The 20,016-nt window shown below is 43.0% G+C and overlaps 1 protein-coding gene across 3 annotated transcripts in view; it reads left to right on the top strand.

The window, feature by feature from the left end:
- LOC113572339 (fibulin-2-like) overlaps positions 1-17,331 on the top strand; it is a 29,073-nt gene extending 11,742 nt beyond the window's left edge. For 2 of the 3 annotated variants that reach the window (XM_027001792.3, XM_081707054.1), the window contains 15 exons: positions 2,976-3,090; positions 3,254-3,383; positions 4,554-4,740; positions 5,731-5,946; positions 6,889-6,993; positions 7,409-7,510; positions 8,389-8,523; positions 9,669-9,806; positions 10,861-11,004; positions 11,628-11,756; positions 12,351-12,476; positions 12,757-12,873; positions 14,871-14,999; positions 15,425-15,548; positions 15,976-17,331. In XM_027001792.3, coding sequence (XP_026857593.2) covers positions 2,976-3,090; positions 3,254-3,383; positions 4,554-4,740; positions 5,731-5,946; positions 6,889-6,993; positions 7,409-7,510; positions 8,389-8,523; positions 9,669-9,806; positions 10,861-11,004; positions 11,628-11,756; positions 12,351-12,476; positions 12,757-12,873; positions 14,871-14,999; positions 15,425-15,548; positions 15,976-16,333 — 2,255 coding nt within the window. In that variant the 3' untranslated portion in view covers positions 16,334-17,331. Of the gene's footprint in view, positions 1-2,975; positions 3,091-3,253; positions 3,384-4,553; positions 4,741-5,730; positions 5,947-6,888; positions 6,994-7,408; positions 7,511-8,388; positions 8,524-9,668; positions 9,807-10,860; positions 11,005-11,627; positions 11,757-12,350; positions 12,477-12,756; positions 12,874-13,621; positions 13,678-14,870; positions 15,000-15,424; positions 15,549-15,975 lie in introns of those variants that run through there. The other variant, XM_081707055.1, reaches the window with a different exon arrangement.
- Positions 17,332-20,016: the final 2,685 nt, after the last annotated feature.

Here is a 20,016-nt window from a genome sequence, read left to right on the forward strand (position 1 = left end):
TTCTGCCAGTGCAGCAGTGGCAGTAGGGAAAATGAATGTTGCAGTCCATGCAGCAAATCACATGATTCTGTCACGCCTTACCTTGCTAGCGGGTTCAAAGATAAGTGTCTGTGTTAAGCTTGTGTTTGTTTCACAATTCATCCTTGTTTTGCAGAACTCTACAAGCTGCTTTTTGCCTCGCTGTGGGGTTACACTGCATGGTCTCTGTCTGGGGTGTGCTGTCAGATAAATTAGAGGGTTCCTGAGGGTTTTGTACTCTGCTCAATGGTCCTACAGCACATACACCATTCTCTCCGATGCCAAACATTTCCCAAAGGAAGATTTAGTGGGAGATGAGAACACAAGTTTAATTAAAGGAGAGATTAAAGGATTTTATAAAATTTTGTTTTTCTTTTCTACAGTAAATATCTACAGTAAATATCATTATTTCTTAAATGTCGTAAATTATTATTTTTTTAGAGGTATGGTAAAGCATCCTTTGTTTTTATTCCTTTGTTTACACACAATTCAACCATAAGCAAACCCTCTGGATCTTGAAATGATGGTTCTTTCTGTCACTTATTGCTGGATGTTGGAGTTCTCTCTGGGAGGCCCACATATCTCCGAACTTTCAGCTTCACAAAACCTAAGAGATCCATATGCGGCTAACTCGTCTTATGACAGTGGTTAAAAATTTCCTTTGATGATCCAGTTTTTGATAAGGCTGTGGTTAATCCCACATGTGTGTGTGATGTTTAAAACACACCAAGCTGAGGAAACCTTCAGCAGAGGAAATCATAGCCTACTACAGAAATGTGAGTAATGCAATATAGTCTGAACCAGTTATAGCAGCAAAAAGCAATACAGAGTGTGTGATGGGCTGTTTGGATATTTGCCCTGTCGATATAATGAACAGAATGTTAAACTTAGCTGCCTCAATAAGGGTGATGATCCCTTCTGGTTCATTTGAAGACTACAACGCATTCTGATCTTCATCTCACATGAACTGCACTTTCATAAACACTGTTCACTAGTTTTTGGTGGTAAAAATGACTTAGTGCTAAATTGGGGTGGGGGGTGGAAGGTTGAAATAGACTTGGCGGGATCAGCCTCCACCCGAATATTCAGCCTTCTAGATCTGGGACAAGGTGCTCGTCTCACAGTTTGTACTCCTATAAATGCTTGGAATGTTGAAGCCATTTTCACACAATACTGGGGAAGTTCAATTTGGAACAATAGGAAATCTGACAATGGACTGGTCCAAGAGCTGGTTTACTATACTTTTTTCCCCTGACCTTCGTGCGCCCCCCTAAGCAGGTTAGATGTGCAGCGTAAGTTGCCATGGCGATGTAGCACCATTGTACAAAAGAAAATGGAGGTTCACATGAAACTAAGCATGAAGTTAGCTGACTAAGCACACAATCCTGCTTCAGATCTTTCTCCTACTTGCAAAACTAGAAACATGTTTGTGAGTGTTATTGCAAACAATGGGCACACTTCTGCTCTGGGCAGCATACACACGTTCAGCCTGGAGCAAAAAAGCCAAACACTCGGGCATGCTAAAGAAGCAGGCAACTCTGTCAGAAAAAGTGAATGTGCTGAGCATTGCATAAGCCGAATTAGTGACTTTCTACAGAGAATGTTGTTCTCTAGTCATTTCTCTTCTCTATTTGCCCACTGTTAGGAACCTTATCTGTGGCTGCTTGTGTAGTGGGCTGTAGTTACAGTACTTACTGCAGTTTAACCACCCCTACCCCAGTTACATACAACCAGTGGAAATAAATGCGGGTGAAGGTTTAATGTGTATAAAACTGTAGAAAGGTTATGACTACAAATTATAATTTGGAGTCACATCCATACCCTTACATCCATACTACTACCATGCAGTGTCCTACCATCCAAATAACACCTGGTCAGTAATGGTCCTATGGTTATAAACTGGCCAGTGACGAATGGGGTGGAGGACAGCTGTTGAACTGAGTGTCACAACAGCTTCACTCTATTGAGGGGCTTTTTACACCTCTGAAAAGCACCTGTGAGGGTAGGTGCAAGGGAGTTGTAGTATGTAACGTAAGTGCATCTATAAAGGCCTATCACACTGACAAGGACCTGCCTTCTCCTTTACAATGACAGTAGTCTGACAAGGACCTGCCTTCTCCTTTACAATAGCAGGAGTCTGATAAGGACCTGCCTTCTCCTTTACAACAGCAGTAGTCTGACAAGGACCTGCCTTCTCCTTTACAATAGCAGGAGTCTGATAAGGACCTGCCTTCTCCTTTACAACAGCAGTAGTCTGACAAGGACCTGCCTTCTCCTTTACAACACCAGTCTGACAAGGACCTGCCTTCTCCTTTACACCAGTCTGTTGTGATGATTCTTTAGCATTCATTCCATTATCATTACCATTATAATTTTTATAGTAGTTTATTTTAGGTGATTCAGAATTATTATATACAGACCATTACTAAATGAGGCATAAATATATATAATAAAAAATTGCAAAAAGAAAAAAGGTGAACAACAAATCCAAAATTTCATTCCATACCAACCTGGGAATGAAACTCAAGCAATGAGCATATCAGAGAACCAGGATGTCACTCACACTTTGATAGTGTTTTGAACTCTCTGTACTTTTGAACACTCTGTACCATAACATTCTAGAGTGTGCAGCACCCAGACAATACACTCTGTAAACACACTCTTCATGTGATTACACTTCTTTTATGTATAACTCAAGGTTTGTAAAATTATAGTAACATATTTCAGATTTCAGTTTGTCTGATCTCACTGAAGTGGCAATGGAAGTTAAAATGCAGAGGCTCTGACTCAAATAATTGAATTATTCATAGGTCTCTTCAATTACTCTTCATTCAATATGCCAGATATATGTGTGTGTGTGTGTGTGTGTGTGTGTGTGTGTGTGTGTGTGTGTGTGTGTGTGTGTGTGTGTGTGTGTGTGTGTGTGTGTGTGTGTGTGTGTGTGTATGTGTGTGCAGTCTCTCCTGGGGAGATGGTTCAGGTGTGTTGTGAAGCAGGTGAGAACTGGGCTTCTTCTCGTGACGACTGCAACAACATGGTGCCTCCCATGTTGGACTCACACTCAGTCTGCTGGTAATTAAATCCATTTACTCTTTAAGGTACTCCATGTAGTAACCACACAAGATGTGGAATTGCACATAGACAACAGGATCACATTTCACTTGGAGTGCTCGGTTTCTGTTTTTAACTTTGTTTCATTTCTTTCCTTCTGACTCCTGTGACTTTTCCACACTAGGACTGCGCAGAGGCAGTGCTGTTTGGGGTCTTTGAGAGAGAGCAGGTGTGTGGCTGGTCTTACTGCAGCCAGGCAGGGACAGGCCTGTGCCGATGGCCGCAGTGATGTTTGTGGAACAGACTCCTACAAGGCGAGTCATGTACTCTAGCTTTCTGTGCAGGCCATTATATGGGCAAGCCCTCAAAGTGAAAGATATAGTGTTTAGACATCCTGTAATCAAATTACTTTATTTAATTTGAATGTGTAACCTTTTCAGATTCCAGATGCCAGTCCAATGAGAGACTTCCTGGAATAAATTTTAGAGAAAGTCAAAAATGACATGGCTCAGTCTGATATTTTGTGTAATGACAGCTTTGAGTAACTTGAGTTCAAAGCAAGGGGAAGAACACTATAATGTCTCATTAAAACATTTCCTGTCAGTCTGAATTGTTTTGAAGGTCATTCTGGCACCTCCAGGTTTACAAGTTTATGTAACTTCACTGTAAGATATCAAATGTCCAAATCCAGAAAGTGTTTTTGAACTGTGTCATGCGTCAAGCTTTAGTTCAGGAGTTAACTAAGTAGCTTTTAACATGCCTCATTTGTGGACTCTGGAAAGCTCATAACTCAGGTAACATGTCTGCCCACATTGTTACGGTCCGGAATCCAGGATTTTAAATCCAGTCTTCAGGACTGGAGCCAAACTCCCAGCCAGTCCGTTCTCTTGGTTGTGTACCATTTCCAAATGCAATCAGCGCTATAAGGCCCCAATTACCTGACTGAGGTGGGTTTGGAACCAGGAGAGAGAAAAAAATTGCACTGGCCGAGAGTCCTCTGGACTGGATTGTGTGTCTGTGTCTGTGCTGAGCATTTGAGTGATGTGATGTGTGTCTGTGACTGCTGTGCAGTTGAGTGATGTGATGTGTCTGTACTGTGCAGTTGAGTGATGTGATGTGTCTGTGCTGTGCAGTTGAGTAATGTGTCTGTACTGTGCAGTTGAGTGATGTGATGTGTCTGTACTGTGCAGTTGAGTGATGTGATGTGTGTCTGTGCTGAGCAGTTGAGTGATGTGATGTGTGTCTGTGACTGCTGTGCAGTTGGGTGATGTGATGTGTCTGTGCTGTGCAGTTGAGTGATGTGTCTGTGACTGTGCTGTGCAGTTGAGTGATGTGATGTGTCTGCGCTGTGCAGTTGAGTGATGTGATGTGTCTGTGCTGTGCAGTTGAGTGATGTGATGTGTCTGTGCTGTGCAGTTGAGTGATGTGATGTGTCTGTGACTGTGCTGTGCAGTTGAGTGAGGTGATGTGTCTGTGCTGTGCAGGAGTGTTGCAGGTGCTGTGCACTGGGCCTGCGTTTGCGTGTGGAGAGGCAGAACTGTGAGGCTCCCCAGGGCCTGGGTTATCCGTGCAGACATGTCATCCACACATGCTGCCTGGGGCTGGATGGAGATGGCTGGAGCACAATCAGGGAGAGCGACCAACCCCACCCTACCACCCCACCAAAGCGAGGTATTTTATTCTACCCACCCACTCACACCCACACACGCACACCCACACACACACACACACACAAACCCAAGTTCAACACTCAGCTCATGTCATAGGGTGTTTCTCACAGACCAGCCTGTGACCGAGATCTGAGATCCAGCCTATATAGCACAGGTCAGATGAGACGTGGCTGCTGATAGAAGTGGAGTATGACAGCTCAGCTCACCTTGCTGGCCTTCCCCTGCCTGAGCCTGTCTAGTGTCCAGTGCTCACTGATGAAGTGACAGTCTTGCAGAGATACCAGTTTGTTCTTTGCAGAAAGAAATAAGACAGTAAAGCTTTGCCAGGCTGTCTTAGATGCAGCAAACCACTGAAACATGCACCAGAGCCTGTTGTGGGGTCAGCCCCTAGGGCTTACAATAATGAAACATGCACCAGAACCTGTTGTGGGGTCAGCCCCTAGGGCTTACAATAATGAAACATGCACCAGAGCCTGTTGTGGGGTCAGTCCCCAGGGCTTACAATAATAAAACATGCACCAGAGCCTGTTGTGGGGTCAGCCCCTAGGGCTTACAATAATGAAACATGCACCAGAGCCTGTTGTGGGGTCAGTCCCCAGGGCTTACAATAATGAAACATGCACCAGAGCCTGTTGTGGGGTCAGTCCCCAGGGCTTACAATAATGAAACATACACCAGAGCCTGTGCTGGGGTCAGTCATCAGGGCTTACAATAACACGCTCCTGGAAACATTTACTCAGTTGTCTGTTTGGGTTGAGATGTATGTGTAGAGGGTTGGTTTTACCCTGCTAACGCTGACTGTGTACACGTCTGTGTGCATGTTGTGAAGCACAGTATTTACATTTGCTTTTGAATTACTTTTTTTGGGCTGTACTCATAAAGCTCTGAATTATGGAGCTGTTGAAATTCTGCGGCTTTGACCCAACACTACAGGCATGTGAAAGAGTCTGTGCCAGCTCACGTGTCTGTGAAAACACCTCATTCTTGCCAGTTTCAGACAGTGGGAACAGGCGTGCTTTCTCCCTGGGAGGGGCTGAGGACACCGAGAACCTGGTGGAGGAGGTGGAGGAGGTGCAGGAAGTGGACGAGTGTGAGTTGTACGCTGGGCAGCTGTGCCCTCAGCGGTGCATCAACACACCAGGCTCCTACACCTGCGCGTGCTTCCCTGGCTACACGTTACAGCCAGACGGGATCAGCTGCGTACAGGGTGAGAACACGAACCACCAGCAGAGAAGAGGGAGAATGAGGGTCACAGAGAGTCAGTAGGTAGATTTAGAAAATTAGAGAGACTCCTGTAGCCAAAAAGAGTGTGTGTGTGTGTGTGTGTGTGTGTGTGTGTGTGTGTGTGTGTGTGTGTGTGTGTGTGTGTGCATGTGCATGTGTTGGGGTGGGGGGGTTAAGGTTATTTGTCTTCACTGGAAGGCCAATTACCTTCCTTATTGAAACTAGAGTTCCTTCCTCTGAAGCCTCTTAGATTGACTGATAATATTTATCCAAATAAGACATGGAGAAGCTTCTGGGCCCAGCATGCTGACTGTTTCTTAAGGTCACCAATAACCGTAATAGCCAAAAATAACCATTTTTTTCTTCTCTGCTCTTTCCTAAATGGTCAGTGCTATTCAGGAATGTCTACAGATTGAAAGACAATATATTGTTCATACACACATTTTGTTCATGGTATTAGGTAGCTGGAAAGTAGCGTCTTCTGTCCAAGCATGTGTAAGACCTACAGTGGCCGCTTTTGTTGCCTGCCAGTAAAGGCTTTCAAAAGACTTCAGTGGACAAGTCTGAACAGGAAGGAAAGGCAGGCCACTTTCACAGGAAATTATAGTGCGGCTCAATCCCAGAATGACACTGGAAAAATAACGATACTTGTACAGGTTCATAACCTCAGCTCTCGCACACATCACATGTTTAACCCTCTGCCTGCTCTACTATTGGTGAAGGAAACATCCAACACCAGATCCAAGTTCCTTTCCTCCACCACACCACATAAGTGGAAAGATTTGCATTACATAATTGCAGTCCCCTTTCTGGCTGCTTGGTTTGGGTTGTGTGTGTGCATGTGTGTACGTATGTACGTATGTATGTGTATATGTATGTATGTGTGTATGTATGTGTGTGTGTGCGTGTGTGTGTGTATCTACAGTGATGGTAGATGAGGAAAACACACTGACAGAGAACGAGGCCCCCACAGTGAGCCCAGCTGAGACGCCATCCTCAGCACCTCCTGGCATCCCAGGCCCATGCGAAGGTAAGTGACGTGCTTGACACCTGAGAGAGTCAGATCTGAGTTCATCATGTCCCTGGCTTAGCTGTAGATATTTTTTTAATTGCTTTGAGGGTTCAGCTCCACCCAGTAAGGCAACAGAAAGCCTATACCACAAAATCACATATTTCCAACAAACAAATTTGGCTTTCTCAACCATATCACTCCAGTGTTACTGAGCTGCGCTGACACGTTTGGGTCCTGCGTGATCTCGGCTTGAAGTCTCCTGGTTCGGGTGCCACCCTGGTACCCCAGTGTGCTGGCGTCAGGCAGGAATCCTAAAAGAGCAAAGGGGAAGGGAAAAGGCCAGCTAACTGTGAATCACTCATCACACACACAGGGCTGGGGACTTTCCGCATTTATGAGTAGTATCACCAAGACAACCGTTGTCCTTCTGCAGGAATTGGCCCGTGTGAGCAGCAGTGCTCCCTGGTGGCCGGGAGGCCTGTCTGCTTCTGTTTCCCAGGGTTCTCGCTGCTGGCTGACAGACGCTCGTGTGAGGGTATGTGCCTTTTTATAGCACACATGAACTACTCGTGACTTTACCCACATCTGAATGGCTCATTTCTGATCAGCACAAGCCCTTAAGATGGTTGTAAGCGAGCATAATCTAGCTAACTGTGTCTGTGTAATTTAGATTTTCCTTGAGTGCTTGGCAGCCCAGGTACTGAAGTGTACAAATAGAGCATGCAGGTGTGTTAACACACACACACACACACACACACACACACACACACACACACACACACACACTCATGCTGCTTATACAATAGATCTAGTGTTTCTTCCAACAGGAGGGCAGCATTGAGTCAGGTGAGGGGGAGCAGTGGAATGCACTTGCAGGAGTCTAGAGAGAGTTACTGCAGTATATACCTCCATCAGCACTTGCTAATCTCACCCCCCACCCCAATACACCACCACTAACCCCCCCACCCCCACCCCCACACGGTATCTCTCTCTCTCTGTCTCTGAGCTGCTGAACCCATTGTAGGCCATACTCATGCTCAGGCTTAGCTGTGTGAGTGCACACTGAGCTCCCTAGCCTCACGTAACCAAGCCAGATGCTGCTGATTTCCGAGCGTTCCTGCAGGGGGCTAAAGCTTGTATTAAATTCAGTGCTGCTCAGGTCGTGTGTTGTTCAAGGCGGGGGTCTCTGCTGGGCATGCAGTGACTCTGGGATATTGTGAGAGCGTCGGTCTACTGTTGTTCACTACTGCTCACACTCCGCCCTTATCACAAATGTTCTGCTTACACACTGCTCTTCTCTCTCGCACTCTCTCACATTTATCTCACCTCTCTCATTCTATCCCATTTTCCCCCATCTATTCTCTTTCTCTTTCTCTCTCTCTCTCTCTCTCTCTCTCTCTCTCTCTCTCTCAGACATCAATGAGTGTTTGCTCTCGACTCACACTTGCCAGGTGGATGAGAGGTGCGTCAACACCGTTGGTCATTTTACATGCGAGCAGCAGATTGTTTGTCCTGCAGGCTATCAAGTGAGGAGCAGCGTGTGTGAAGGTACTCGCGCTTAGCTAAACACCATCACAGCACACCAAGCAATGAACACCACGTCCCCTCACAATGTCCCATGCCACAAAATTCCTAGCTGTCCATAGTCAATAAACTTTTTTACTAGCATTATTAACATAATTCTCACATTTCTCATACGATGCAGTTTTATTATTTAATATTAGGGTTCATTTCTATAATATTTTAGAACAACACAGAACAGAATGTTTTTCTTTGCTGTCTTGTTCAGGATATTTTTGTCCTTTGTATACTGTAACATCTATGAGACATGTCAGTCAGTGATGTCTCAGATAACATCCTTGACTTCTAAACTTCTAAAAAGTCATCTTCTGAATACTGGAGTCTCTACATCTCTCTCTCTCTCTCTATCTCTCTCTGTCTCTCTCTCTCTCTCTCTCTCTCTCACTTTCTCTCTCTCTCTGTGTCATTTTCTGTTTTGTTCTTCTGTCTGTCACTCTCAGTCTCACATTCTTTTTCTTCATCTCTGTTCCTCTCTCACTTTCTTCATCTCTGTTCCTCTCTCTCTTTTGTTCTCCTTCTGTCTCCCCGACTCTTATGTTTACTGGCAGATGTCTGAAGGCTCCAGGAATTTGGCACCAAACATATAAGCACATCCCTGATCAGCACTGTGCTATCTGAGCTTGCTGCTTGGGTTGGGCAGAACGGACATTACAGTGTTCCTGTCCCATTATAAAAGGGATTAAGAATTATACAACACATCTTCACATATAAATCTAGGAAATATTATAGACAACATATGTACTTAGTAAAGGAGTATGAATAGAGGGAAAAGAACTTGATGGTTTTCATATTTTATCCTTGAGTAACAGTGCCACCAAGTGGTTATAGTGGATCCTACTTCAGGGGAATATTGTTTGGTTTTTTTGTTTGTTTGTTTGTTTGGTTTTTTTACTGTTTGCAAATTAAATGTAACTGCAGCCTAACTTGAATGATGGCATGTTAGGAGCAAACATGTTCCAGTTAATGCTACAGAGTTCTCTCATGTAGGTAGCCATTGTACATACACCCTGCATAATTATAGCTCCTAGTAAAACTGTATGTTCGTGTTTATGACTCAGTTATTTCACAAAAATACAAAAGCAACAGCTACCATTTCTGTTGTGTCCTTTCAGACATTAATGAATGCACCCAGGGAACACACAGCTGTGCGCTGGGATACAAGTGTGTCAACACAGCCGGCTCCTTCAGCTGTCGAGCCAGGGCAAGATGTCCTGAGGGTTTTAGTCAGGACACACGGGGACAGTGCATCGGTAAGACCTTTAATTCCCTTTGACATCCAATTAGGATGTTTCAGAGACTCAAAAAAAAAATTGTAGAATCTATGGCAGGAACTGTGGCACTAACAGACCTAAGTTAATAAAGTCACAGGTTCATATCTCAGGGTTTCTTACAGTAAGAGACCAAACAGTGTACTATTTCTATCATTAATCAACCCAGTTATATTATATTGACATTAAAGCTTAAATCATAAATATCTATAAGGTATTTTTCTCACTTTCTGTTGCATTTGTAATTTAATCTGTTGTTGTGCCTTAGAGTTGATATTTAAAGTTCTGATCTTTAATTAATTTCAGTTAATTTAGCAGTTTCAGGCACATGTGAATATTGGAAACAGAGAGTGTAAGTTGGCTCTGCTTGGATTGGCTCTCCAGTACAGCAGGAGATACTTGGTCCAGTCATCTTATTTAGGTCGCAAATGTCCATCTGCACAGCTACAGTACTGCAAGATGTAGCTGCAGGGTCCCTAACTAAACATACCTGAGCAAATTCATCACCTGATTGGCTGAGCGCTTCCTTCGCTGGGTGGGTATGATCGAGGGGGCATGGCCCAGCCCCATGATGCTCTGCTCTGCAGTTGGATGCCAATGGTGTGAGACCCAGCATAGTGTCTCAAAGCAGCAAATCATAGGGCAGCTATTGAGTTAAACAGCAGTCGGTTTGCAGCAGGATCAAAGAGCAGGCGGGGCAGTCGCAGAGGGGCAGAAAGCATGACCAGCAACATACTTGCCCCTCCTCCCCCCACCCCACGCTGGTGAGATGGAATTAGTCCTCAGGAACAGGAAGGAGGGCATGTTGAGACAACCAGCAAAACCCAGATCTTGAGTTGGAACAGGCCTAAAACGAAGGCATTCGTGCTGTAGAAATGCCATCTTAAAATGGCCCGATTTATCCAATTAAAGGCTATAATTGTTATAACCTTTAGATGTGTTGAACTGAAGTTACCAGTCACTGGGCTTTTCATTGTGAACTGTAAGAGCTGCTCTAACACTGTCCTATCTGTCCTATCCTGGGTTGTGTGTGTAGACATTGATGAGTGCCGGACCGTAAGCCGGCTCTGCACCACTGGCTTCAGCTGCATCAATACAGTCGGCTCGTACAGCTGTCAGCGCAAGAACATCATGTGCGGCAGAGGCTACCATGCCAGTGCTGATGGCATGAGGTGTACAGGTAAACACCTGCTCACCTGAGCTGGATCTGCTCAGAAAGGTATTTCTCTGTTCCAGGTGTTCTGAGCACTGCTGTCACGTTTGGCTTGACACCTGCTCTACCGCAATCTGATTCTACTCTTTAAGGGATTATTAATTACCCCATGCTTTGGCTCTAGTGTTTTAGAGCTGGAAAAAACACTAAAAAAACAACAACTAGATGGTTGGTATAGTGTAGTGGGTAACAATACTGCCTCTCCTGTAGCGAACTGGGATATAATCCCCTTCTGGGAATGTGCTCTATACTATACCAGTATGAGCTTTTGGACTACACTCACCTGCCTCTGTAACATACTTGAAACTGTAAGTTGCTCTGGAAAAAAGGGTCTGCCAAATGCATAAAATTTACATATAGTTCAACCAAACCACACTTTTTCCAGTATATTAATAAAATCCAGACTTAACAGTAACCAAGACTTTATGCTAGCATTATCTTTCATTCACTGTTTGCATGACTAAAATTTCCCTCATTAGTTTTTATTTTGATATGGATGATATGAATGTGAATTATTACTCACAAACATGCTCTGGTGCTGCCCCCTGTCTGCTATGTCTGGTAATACATCCTCTGGCATTCGTATGCAGATGTGGACGAGTGTCAGAGGGGTGTTCATCACTGTGGGGAGGACCAGCTGTGCCACAACCTGCCCGGCACCTACCGCTGCGACTGCCATACTGGTTACCAGTATGACATGTTCAGGAAGATATGTGTGGGTAAGGGGATGTAGATATACTCCAGGTATGAGCATGAGTAAGCCCAACACCCAGTCTGGATCTGTTAAATTGGTGCCATGACACTGTTTGCTAAAACCTTACTGTGTGTGTTGTGATACAGATGTTTGTACCTAGTTGCAAAAAAATGCACAGTACCTAATATGATAAAGTACAATCCAACATGATATGAAAGGGCAATATATGATTTAATATGTATAAGCATAAAAATAGTTCATTACTATCTTTGGCTGGGGGCCATCCTGAGTTGGAATGAAATAAAGTTACCAAAATATTGACAGCTATTAATCAGATGATAAAGACTTCCAACCCTAAGCAAATATCTACCGCCTGTGAAAAGTTGACATGTTGTGAGACACATGCAGTGGTGTGAAATCGCCTGCTCAGTTTAGACCATCTGTTTACATTTTTATCAGGAGCACTGGCACAGGTAGTCACGTGCGGCTTTGAAGAGCCTTATCTCCACCTTTACGGTTCCAATGGGCTGTAGAGGACCAGGCACTGATTCATGGTGTTGTGGCTCAGTGTTGGGCCCTCTTTGCACTGTTTAGACTAACATCTTGCCTCTTCCTGCAGACGTAAACGAGTGCTGGCGGTACCCGGGCGGGCCATGTGCTCAGACCTGTGAGAACACCCTGGGTTCCTACCGTTGCTCCTGCTCCGCCGGATTTGCTTTATCCACCGATGGCAAGAACTGTGAAGGTAGGAACTGATAAGGAGGCAGCATGTGTTCAGGACGCCTCACTCCGAGCTACCTTTCCTTCTGACATGACGTCTTCCTGTTTCTCACAGAGCAGAAATAGTGCAGGTTCCCTTTCTGGCCTGCCACACCGAATCTCTGATGAGCGACTGTTAGATTACTAGAGCATTTATATCAGTCAGCATCAGTATAAGAAAATTCTGTGGTGATGATGGAAGACGGCAAACGTACACCTCAGTGATGGAAACATCCAGAATAACGAAAACATGTGTCGTCATGCAGATGTGAATGAATGCCTAGTGAGTCCCTGCAGTCAGGAGTGTGCCAACGTCTACGGCTCCTTCCAGTGCTACTGCAAACAGGGCTACCAGTTGCAGGAGGATGGACGCACCTGTGAAGGTAGCTGTAATCCCAGTACATTCACCTGTGAAGGGAACCATAATCCCCATACATTCACCTGTGAAGGTACCTGTAATCCCAGTACATTCACCTGTGAAAGTTCCATAATCCCCATACATTCACCTGTGAAGGTAGCTGTAATGCCAGTACATTCACCTGTGAAGGTAACCATAATCCCAGTACATTCACCTGTGAAGGTTCCATAATCCCCATACATTCACCTGTGAAGGTACACGTAATCCCAGTACATTCACCTGTGAAGGCAACCATAATCCCAGTATATTCACCTGTGAAGGCAACCATAATCCCAGTACATTCACCTGTGAAGGTAACCATAATCCTAGTACATTCACCTGTGAAGGTAACCATAATCCCAGTACATTCACCTGTGAAGGTAACCATAATCCCAGTACATTCACCTGTGAAGGTAACCATAATCTTAGTACATTCACCTGTGAAGGTAACCATAATCCCAGGGAAGAAGGATGTGAGAGATCGGGATGCATAAAGAGCTCTTTTAAAAATCTTGAATAAAGAAAATTAAAACACCAAGAAAATAGGTTCAGTCAACTTTCTCTCCTTTTCTTTGGCACTTTTCAGTGAAGTCTGAGTGTTTTCCTGCAGTAGAGCTCTCTCTCTCCCTCTCTCTCTGTCTGTTTCTCTATCTCTGTCTCTGTCTCTCTCTCTCTCTCTCTCTCTCTCTCTCTCTCTCTCTCTCTCTCTCTCTCTCTCTCTCTCTCTCTATCAGGTAAACTACTGAAAGAGAAGTCACAATTGAAATAAACTACCATCAACGCAATGCAGGTGCAGCCAGTTTGAATGATCTGCTCTCTCTCCGGCTCCCTCTCTCCGTCCCTCACTGATGATGATGGAATACACATTATGATTTCCATAAACACTGATCTACAATGAAGGAGAAGGATCAGTGTGATAGTGATAGGATTAACTGACTATCCAGGATCCAAACAGTCAATAATAAGTGTGCTTATGTGCTTAAAAGACACATATCTTGGTATGTTACATAATCTAAAATCTAGTCTAAATAAACTGTTGCAGTGTTGGCACCCAAGAACACACAGTAACAACTAATAACACACCAAAAAGTGATGATCCATGTATGGCCACATACTCCCAACTCAGTTATTAAATGAACATATTACAACATTAAATTTTACCAAATAAAGGGACATGAAGAGACACACTGCATCCTAGGATTCCTCTCTGTACTCCTCTCCTCTTAGATGCCACATTCACATTTTCTCATTTAAAGATCATTTAAGAATCTTCTGCAATTAATTAATTATTTAATCTATAGAGTTTATTTGTTTTGTTTTAATTAATTTTACATAGAGAAAGGTCATTTTAATCTTATTTTGCCAGATAATTGTGCTTATCTCAAATAATCATGCAGATAATTTAGCAGTTTTTAAAAAATATTTGAAACAAGCAAAATAACCTACTAAGTACCTACTATTAAGACACTTTAACTAGAAAAACTAACTAGAAATAAGTTAATTTAGGCTATTTGCTAAACATAGCTATCTAACCCAGTTAACCCAGCTAACTCACCAGACAGCTGGCTAGCAATGCTACTTGGTACGATCACTGGCTAACTTATATGAGAGCCCCAAATATAATGCATCAACTCTATCTATGAATGGATTAGTAAAGATGTAATGTCCATTCATCTTATCCTATTACATTTCATCTTGTAAATAGCTTTAAAAAATCAGCTTATTTGTTGCCTCTTCTTCTTTAGAGTGCAAGAGTCAGTGTGGTTTGAATTGCATTCACCAGAGGGGCACACGCTAAAGTACTTGAAATTTACATTTATGGCATTTAGCTGATGCTTTTATCCAAAGCGACTTACAATTGTGACTGAACACAGCTTGAGTAATTGAGGGTTAAGGGTCTCGCTCAGGGGCCAAATAGTGATAACTTGGCAGTGGTAATTATATAGATGGATATTACTCATGCTTATGTTTTTTACCATACAGATATTGACGAGTGCTCCCAGAGGATCAGTCACCTGTGTGCCTTCAAGTGTGTAAACGTCCCTGGAAGCTACCGGTGTGCCTGTCCAGAACACGGCTATACCATGTCCTCTAATGGGCGTTCCTGCCAGGGTGAGCATGTCTGATTCCCCTTCTGGCACAATCACTAGTATCGAATAAAACAAACAAACATCCTCCAGATTTTCAATGAGATTTACACAAGGTGAACAGACATGGAATTCAGCCCCTTAGGGTGTAACTGAGAGTCAGGCTCAAACTCAGCTCCCGTTGCTTCAGATGCATATTTCTTAAACTGTGATCTGTCAGGTATAAGAAATATAACTCAGCCTCCATAACTTTGTTGCCTCTAGATTGGCTTTTTGTTGTTGCTCTTTGTTTGTTTGTGTTTTTCTGGGTATCTTTTGTTAATCCCTGCTGTAAATCCAATTGCTACTGTTTATTTTGTGTCACAAAAATAAAACACTACAAAAGAAGTCATTGCTAGTGCATGTTGTTTGATGAAGTCAAACTTGACCTCTTTCTGTTGTGTGTTTTAGACATTGATGAGTGTGGGACGGAAGCTCATAACTGCACTGCAGGAGAAACCTGCTACAACATCCAGGGAGGACACCGTTGTCTGGGCTTCAGCTGCCCCCACAACTACCGCAGGGTGGCGGACACGTATGAACCGCAGCCCACAACACAGTTCAGCCACCTGAGACACACTTGCTTCCAAATAATAAAGTAGGGCCACCCCCACCAGGATTGTTCTGTGTTATCTACAAAGGGGCAGCGTCAGTGCAGGTTTTCATTTCAATCAGGTACGAGCCATACCTGTTTGGTTGATTGGAGACAGAGACCATCTGATTACACAAATGTCAGGTGTGCACCAAAAACCTGCCACCACGTTGGACCTCTGTGGATAAGACTGAACCCACCAGGGTTAAGGAATGATGTACTTACAGGTGTTCATCTCACTTTACTGTAAATCTCGTGTAAGCAGCTGTGTGGCCCTGTAAAAGCACTGTTTAGTTCCTTAATCTGAACAGTCATGGCTGATAAAAAAAACAAAAAACAAATTGTTTCCCCTTTGTTTCCTTTTTTTCAGACGCTGTGAACGGCTCAGTTGCTTCAACTTTGTGGAGTGTCAGAACACTCCTGTGAGGATCACCTACTACCAGCTCAGCTTCCAGACCAACATCATCATCCCTGCCCAGATCTTCCGCATTGCTCCTTCTCCAGCCTACTCTGGAGACATGATCATCGTCAGCATCTCCAAGGGCAACGAGGATGGTTACTTCAGTGCCAGAAAGCTGAACGCATACACCGGTGCCATCTACCTGCATCGGCAGGTCCAGCATCCGCATGATTTCCTCCTGGATGTGGAGATGAAGCTATGGAGGCAGGGCACCTTAACCACATTCCTGGCCAGGATCTATGTCTTCATCACAGCCAATGTGCTCTAGAACGAATCCTGCTCCAACGTCCAGGGAGGATTCGGCAGCCTGTCTTTTGGCCGCCCACCAGATTGCCACAGACTCTTGAACTCATCCCTGCCTTATGCGCTTCACAATCACGGCTCAAACCTAGATCATTCAATCATGCCTTAAGTTCTATTTATTATTATGCTTCCTAAGCCTTAAGACCCTGTTGAGCAGATAGATGCAACCCAGGGGCCTCAGACTACAGGCTCAGAGGGTCACAGAACTGTTATGTTAATTATAAGGCAGACAGTTGCACTTATGCCAGTTTAAGTGCTGAATGTCTCAAACTCAAGGTTCACAGTGTATTTCTCTCTTTGTCCTGTCTTAAAGCCCCACTGAAAAAAGGGTAAATAATACATTTTAAAAAGCAATTTTAAATAAATAAACAATTGTACACACATTGCTAATTTCCATTTAATATTTATGATAATTGTATTTCTACTCATATAATATTTACTGGATGTATAAAGTTGTAAGCTGTTACATTTATTTTTCTTACTTATTTGGTATTAAAAAACAAACATTTGAAATGAATATGGGTTATGATGCATGCTAATCAGAACCATCCACAGTCCTACCCAATGTCTCAATTTCAGAGCTTTTCTGAAGTTGATATTCGACTAAATTCACACTCACCTCTCCAGATTTAGACATTCTCTGTGTCCACATTGGGAAGTCTGTTTATAACTGACAACACTAATAAGCAGGCAATACTTTCAAACTCACCAGCGGTTTGAAAATATTGAACATTTGTTTTATGAAGAGCCTACAAGAAACATTAGGTCTAGCTTTCTGTACTTGGCTAACATTACAAATCCCACCTGACCTCACACTACAGGTTAAAAAAATAAATAAATTGGTTTGAAAAGCATGTAATGTAAACCCTATAAAGAGTGATTAAATATGAAGGAACATGCCTACAGTGGTGGATCATTATAATAAAAGGGCAGGCCCTGTGAGGAAGTGTGTCTGGGTCTTAACTATCTTTTCCTTTTAGTGCTTCAAAGACATCCTGTCATTCTCCTGCCATCCCATAAAGCCTGGAGATCTGCCTTTCTTCTGTGTATTTATCATCTCTGACAATTAGGCTTACTATTTCTGCCAGATTTAATTGTGTCAGAAGCTGTGATCAGGGCCACCGAGTTGAAATCCTCTTTGATACCTCTTTGATACAGGTGGTCATTCTCTTAGGGGAAAATGTTTTTAGCTACATGGAAAGACATGCTCAAACCTATAATTGAGCAAGATATGAAAGCATATCATCACCAGACAAAACTGAACTGAATTACATACTTCACCACCTTTTTGGCTAAACAAGTCAGAGTCAAAGAAAGTAACTCATACACCTTAGGCTCATGCTCATAACCACAAACATTTCCTCTGAAAAAGGAGGTGTGAGTTTAAGTACCTCAAAGCAAGAGAGGCTGAGTGTGCATCGGAATTCGCCCCAGAGGAGCATGAAGATGTAGAATGACTGTGAAATAAAAGACTTAGCAATTCTCACTCCTGTTCTGGGCTCCAGATCTCAGAGGTGGAATGTAGCACAGCAGAGAGAAATTACAAGTTGTTTTATTAACGTCCATCCAGTGGAACATCAAGCCTTGTCTACAGACTATTTTTGTTAAAGGAATTCAGTTATATTTTAGCTTCTGGGTTAGATTAAATATATTTTCAAGTTTGCAAAATCTCAGGATTTGTTCTATGACAAAAGTCAAAATCTGTTCAAATTATTCCTGGAAAAGGAAAGAAATCAGGAATTATGTTGATTGCAAGAATGTAATGTGATAAGTGACCTTACAGAATTATATTCACAATACAAAAGACTTGTTTACCAACCATGGTGAGCATTAGTAAGCAGATGATGGGATTTATTTACAGTAGCAGACATTTCAATAAATATTCCCTGAGTACTGCTTATACATTTTAAATTTTCCTTTTTAGATATTTTTCTGACTTTCACTTTAGTACTTTAGTCGCCATCTGTCCCATGTCACTACTGAATGGGGTAGGCTGTCTGTCCAGTCCACATATGGGCTCTGTCAGTGGAGGCTTCTGAACTACCCAGCACATGACAACGTTACACTCAGAATAGGTTTGACTCTTTCATTCTCTTTCAATAACGTCATTGTGAGTTGTTCTTGGGGATCCTGGCTACAGACAGCAGATGGCGCTGCTGAGCGTTGAAGTTTACCGCGTCAACATTTCACCAGCTGCACAGTGACAACTGTGGCATCTGTTAAACCCAACATGGAGGAATAATAATAATAGAGGAAATCAGGAAACTGTGTTCAAGCAGAAGTGGCGTATACAGAGAACCTAGTGAGACGCAGCTCTATACAACACCACACAGTTCTTCTCTCAAGTCTCAACTACTCTGAATGCGTACACTCCTGTTGTTATCGCAATATCACAAAAGTGTACACTTCAGAGAATACCTTAGGGGCTTAGGGCATAGGGGCTATGTCACTTCATTATGTAGAGCCACTCTGTATGCCTTCACAGTAATAAAGTGATACAAATCCAACTTTTGAGTCTAAAAGAATAAAGACTCCTTACTCATAAAACAGACGGAAAAAACAGAAATTTGTTCAAATATTAACCTAATCGAAAATGAATTTAACCTAAAACTTAATTCATTAAAGAGCTTAAACATACCAATTTGCCACAAGCTTCACATTTACACCTGGCCATTGAGATCAGCACTGTACTGCTCCCTTCTGGTTGGAAGGCGTTACTTTTTTTGAGAATGTGTGATTTGAATGTCTTTCTTGAAGAGACAGTGGATGAACACATTGCAATGTAGAATTCTAAACTACAAACACGTTTTAATCTTCATGTAAATAAAAATCACCTCATATAATACCGAAAAATAGCTATCCTTAATACCCTCTGTGCTGTCATTACTCGCTGTGCAAATAATGAGCAGAAGGTGAAATGAATAACGTTTCGTCGTGAAAGTCATATTTCAGAATGTGAATTTTGCAAGATGCAACAGGTAGGCTTTTCATGGCTGTTTGCATACCGTGGTGACCGCAGTCTAATCATGATTTACTCCTGCTGCCTCATCTCCCCCAGGGCTCTGCAGGAATATCCTGTGTAGTCGTTCCAAACCCACTTTGCCAACTATGGGATGCAAACATTTGTTTGTGTTTATCCCTACAGCAACGTCTTCAGTGAGCTCGCGCCTTTCAATCATGTCGCTTATTTCCTTGATTGTAAAAAAGGTGGAACAAAGGCTGGGGGGGGGTGAAAAGTTGCGCTACAAAATTATGTCAGCATTCGGTCCCCTTTTCTGCATTATTGGTATTTTATAGCCGTGCAGTGTTGACTTGATGAGTACTTTATTGTTCATCAGATCAGTGACAAAGCAATACGCACAGGCATCATCTTCACTCCATCATCATGGCAGGAAAACAAAGCGAAGTCTTGTAAGCGGAGTTAGAGTTAGTGTTAGGGTTATGGTCAGAGTTAGGGTTAAAGTAGGGTTAGGGTTATGGTCAGAGTTAGGGTTAAAGTAGGGTTAGGGTTATGGTTAGAGTTTGCAGTTCAACTGCTTTCAGAAGATAAACGACTCAATATCCAGCAGGTGGCGCACTTCCTCACCTCACTGCTCCCAGATCATCTCTTCAAAAGTGATTTGTGCTTCAAAATGTGTTAATTTTTTT

Source organism: Electrophorus electricus, chromosome 24 (genome assembly GCF_041902795.1).
Source record: "Electrophorus electricus isolate QZ-2024a chromosome 24, ASM4190279v1, whole genome shotgun sequence".
NCBI classification, from domain to species: Eukaryota; Metazoa; Chordata; class Actinopteri; order Gymnotiformes; family Gymnotidae; genus Electrophorus; species Electrophorus electricus.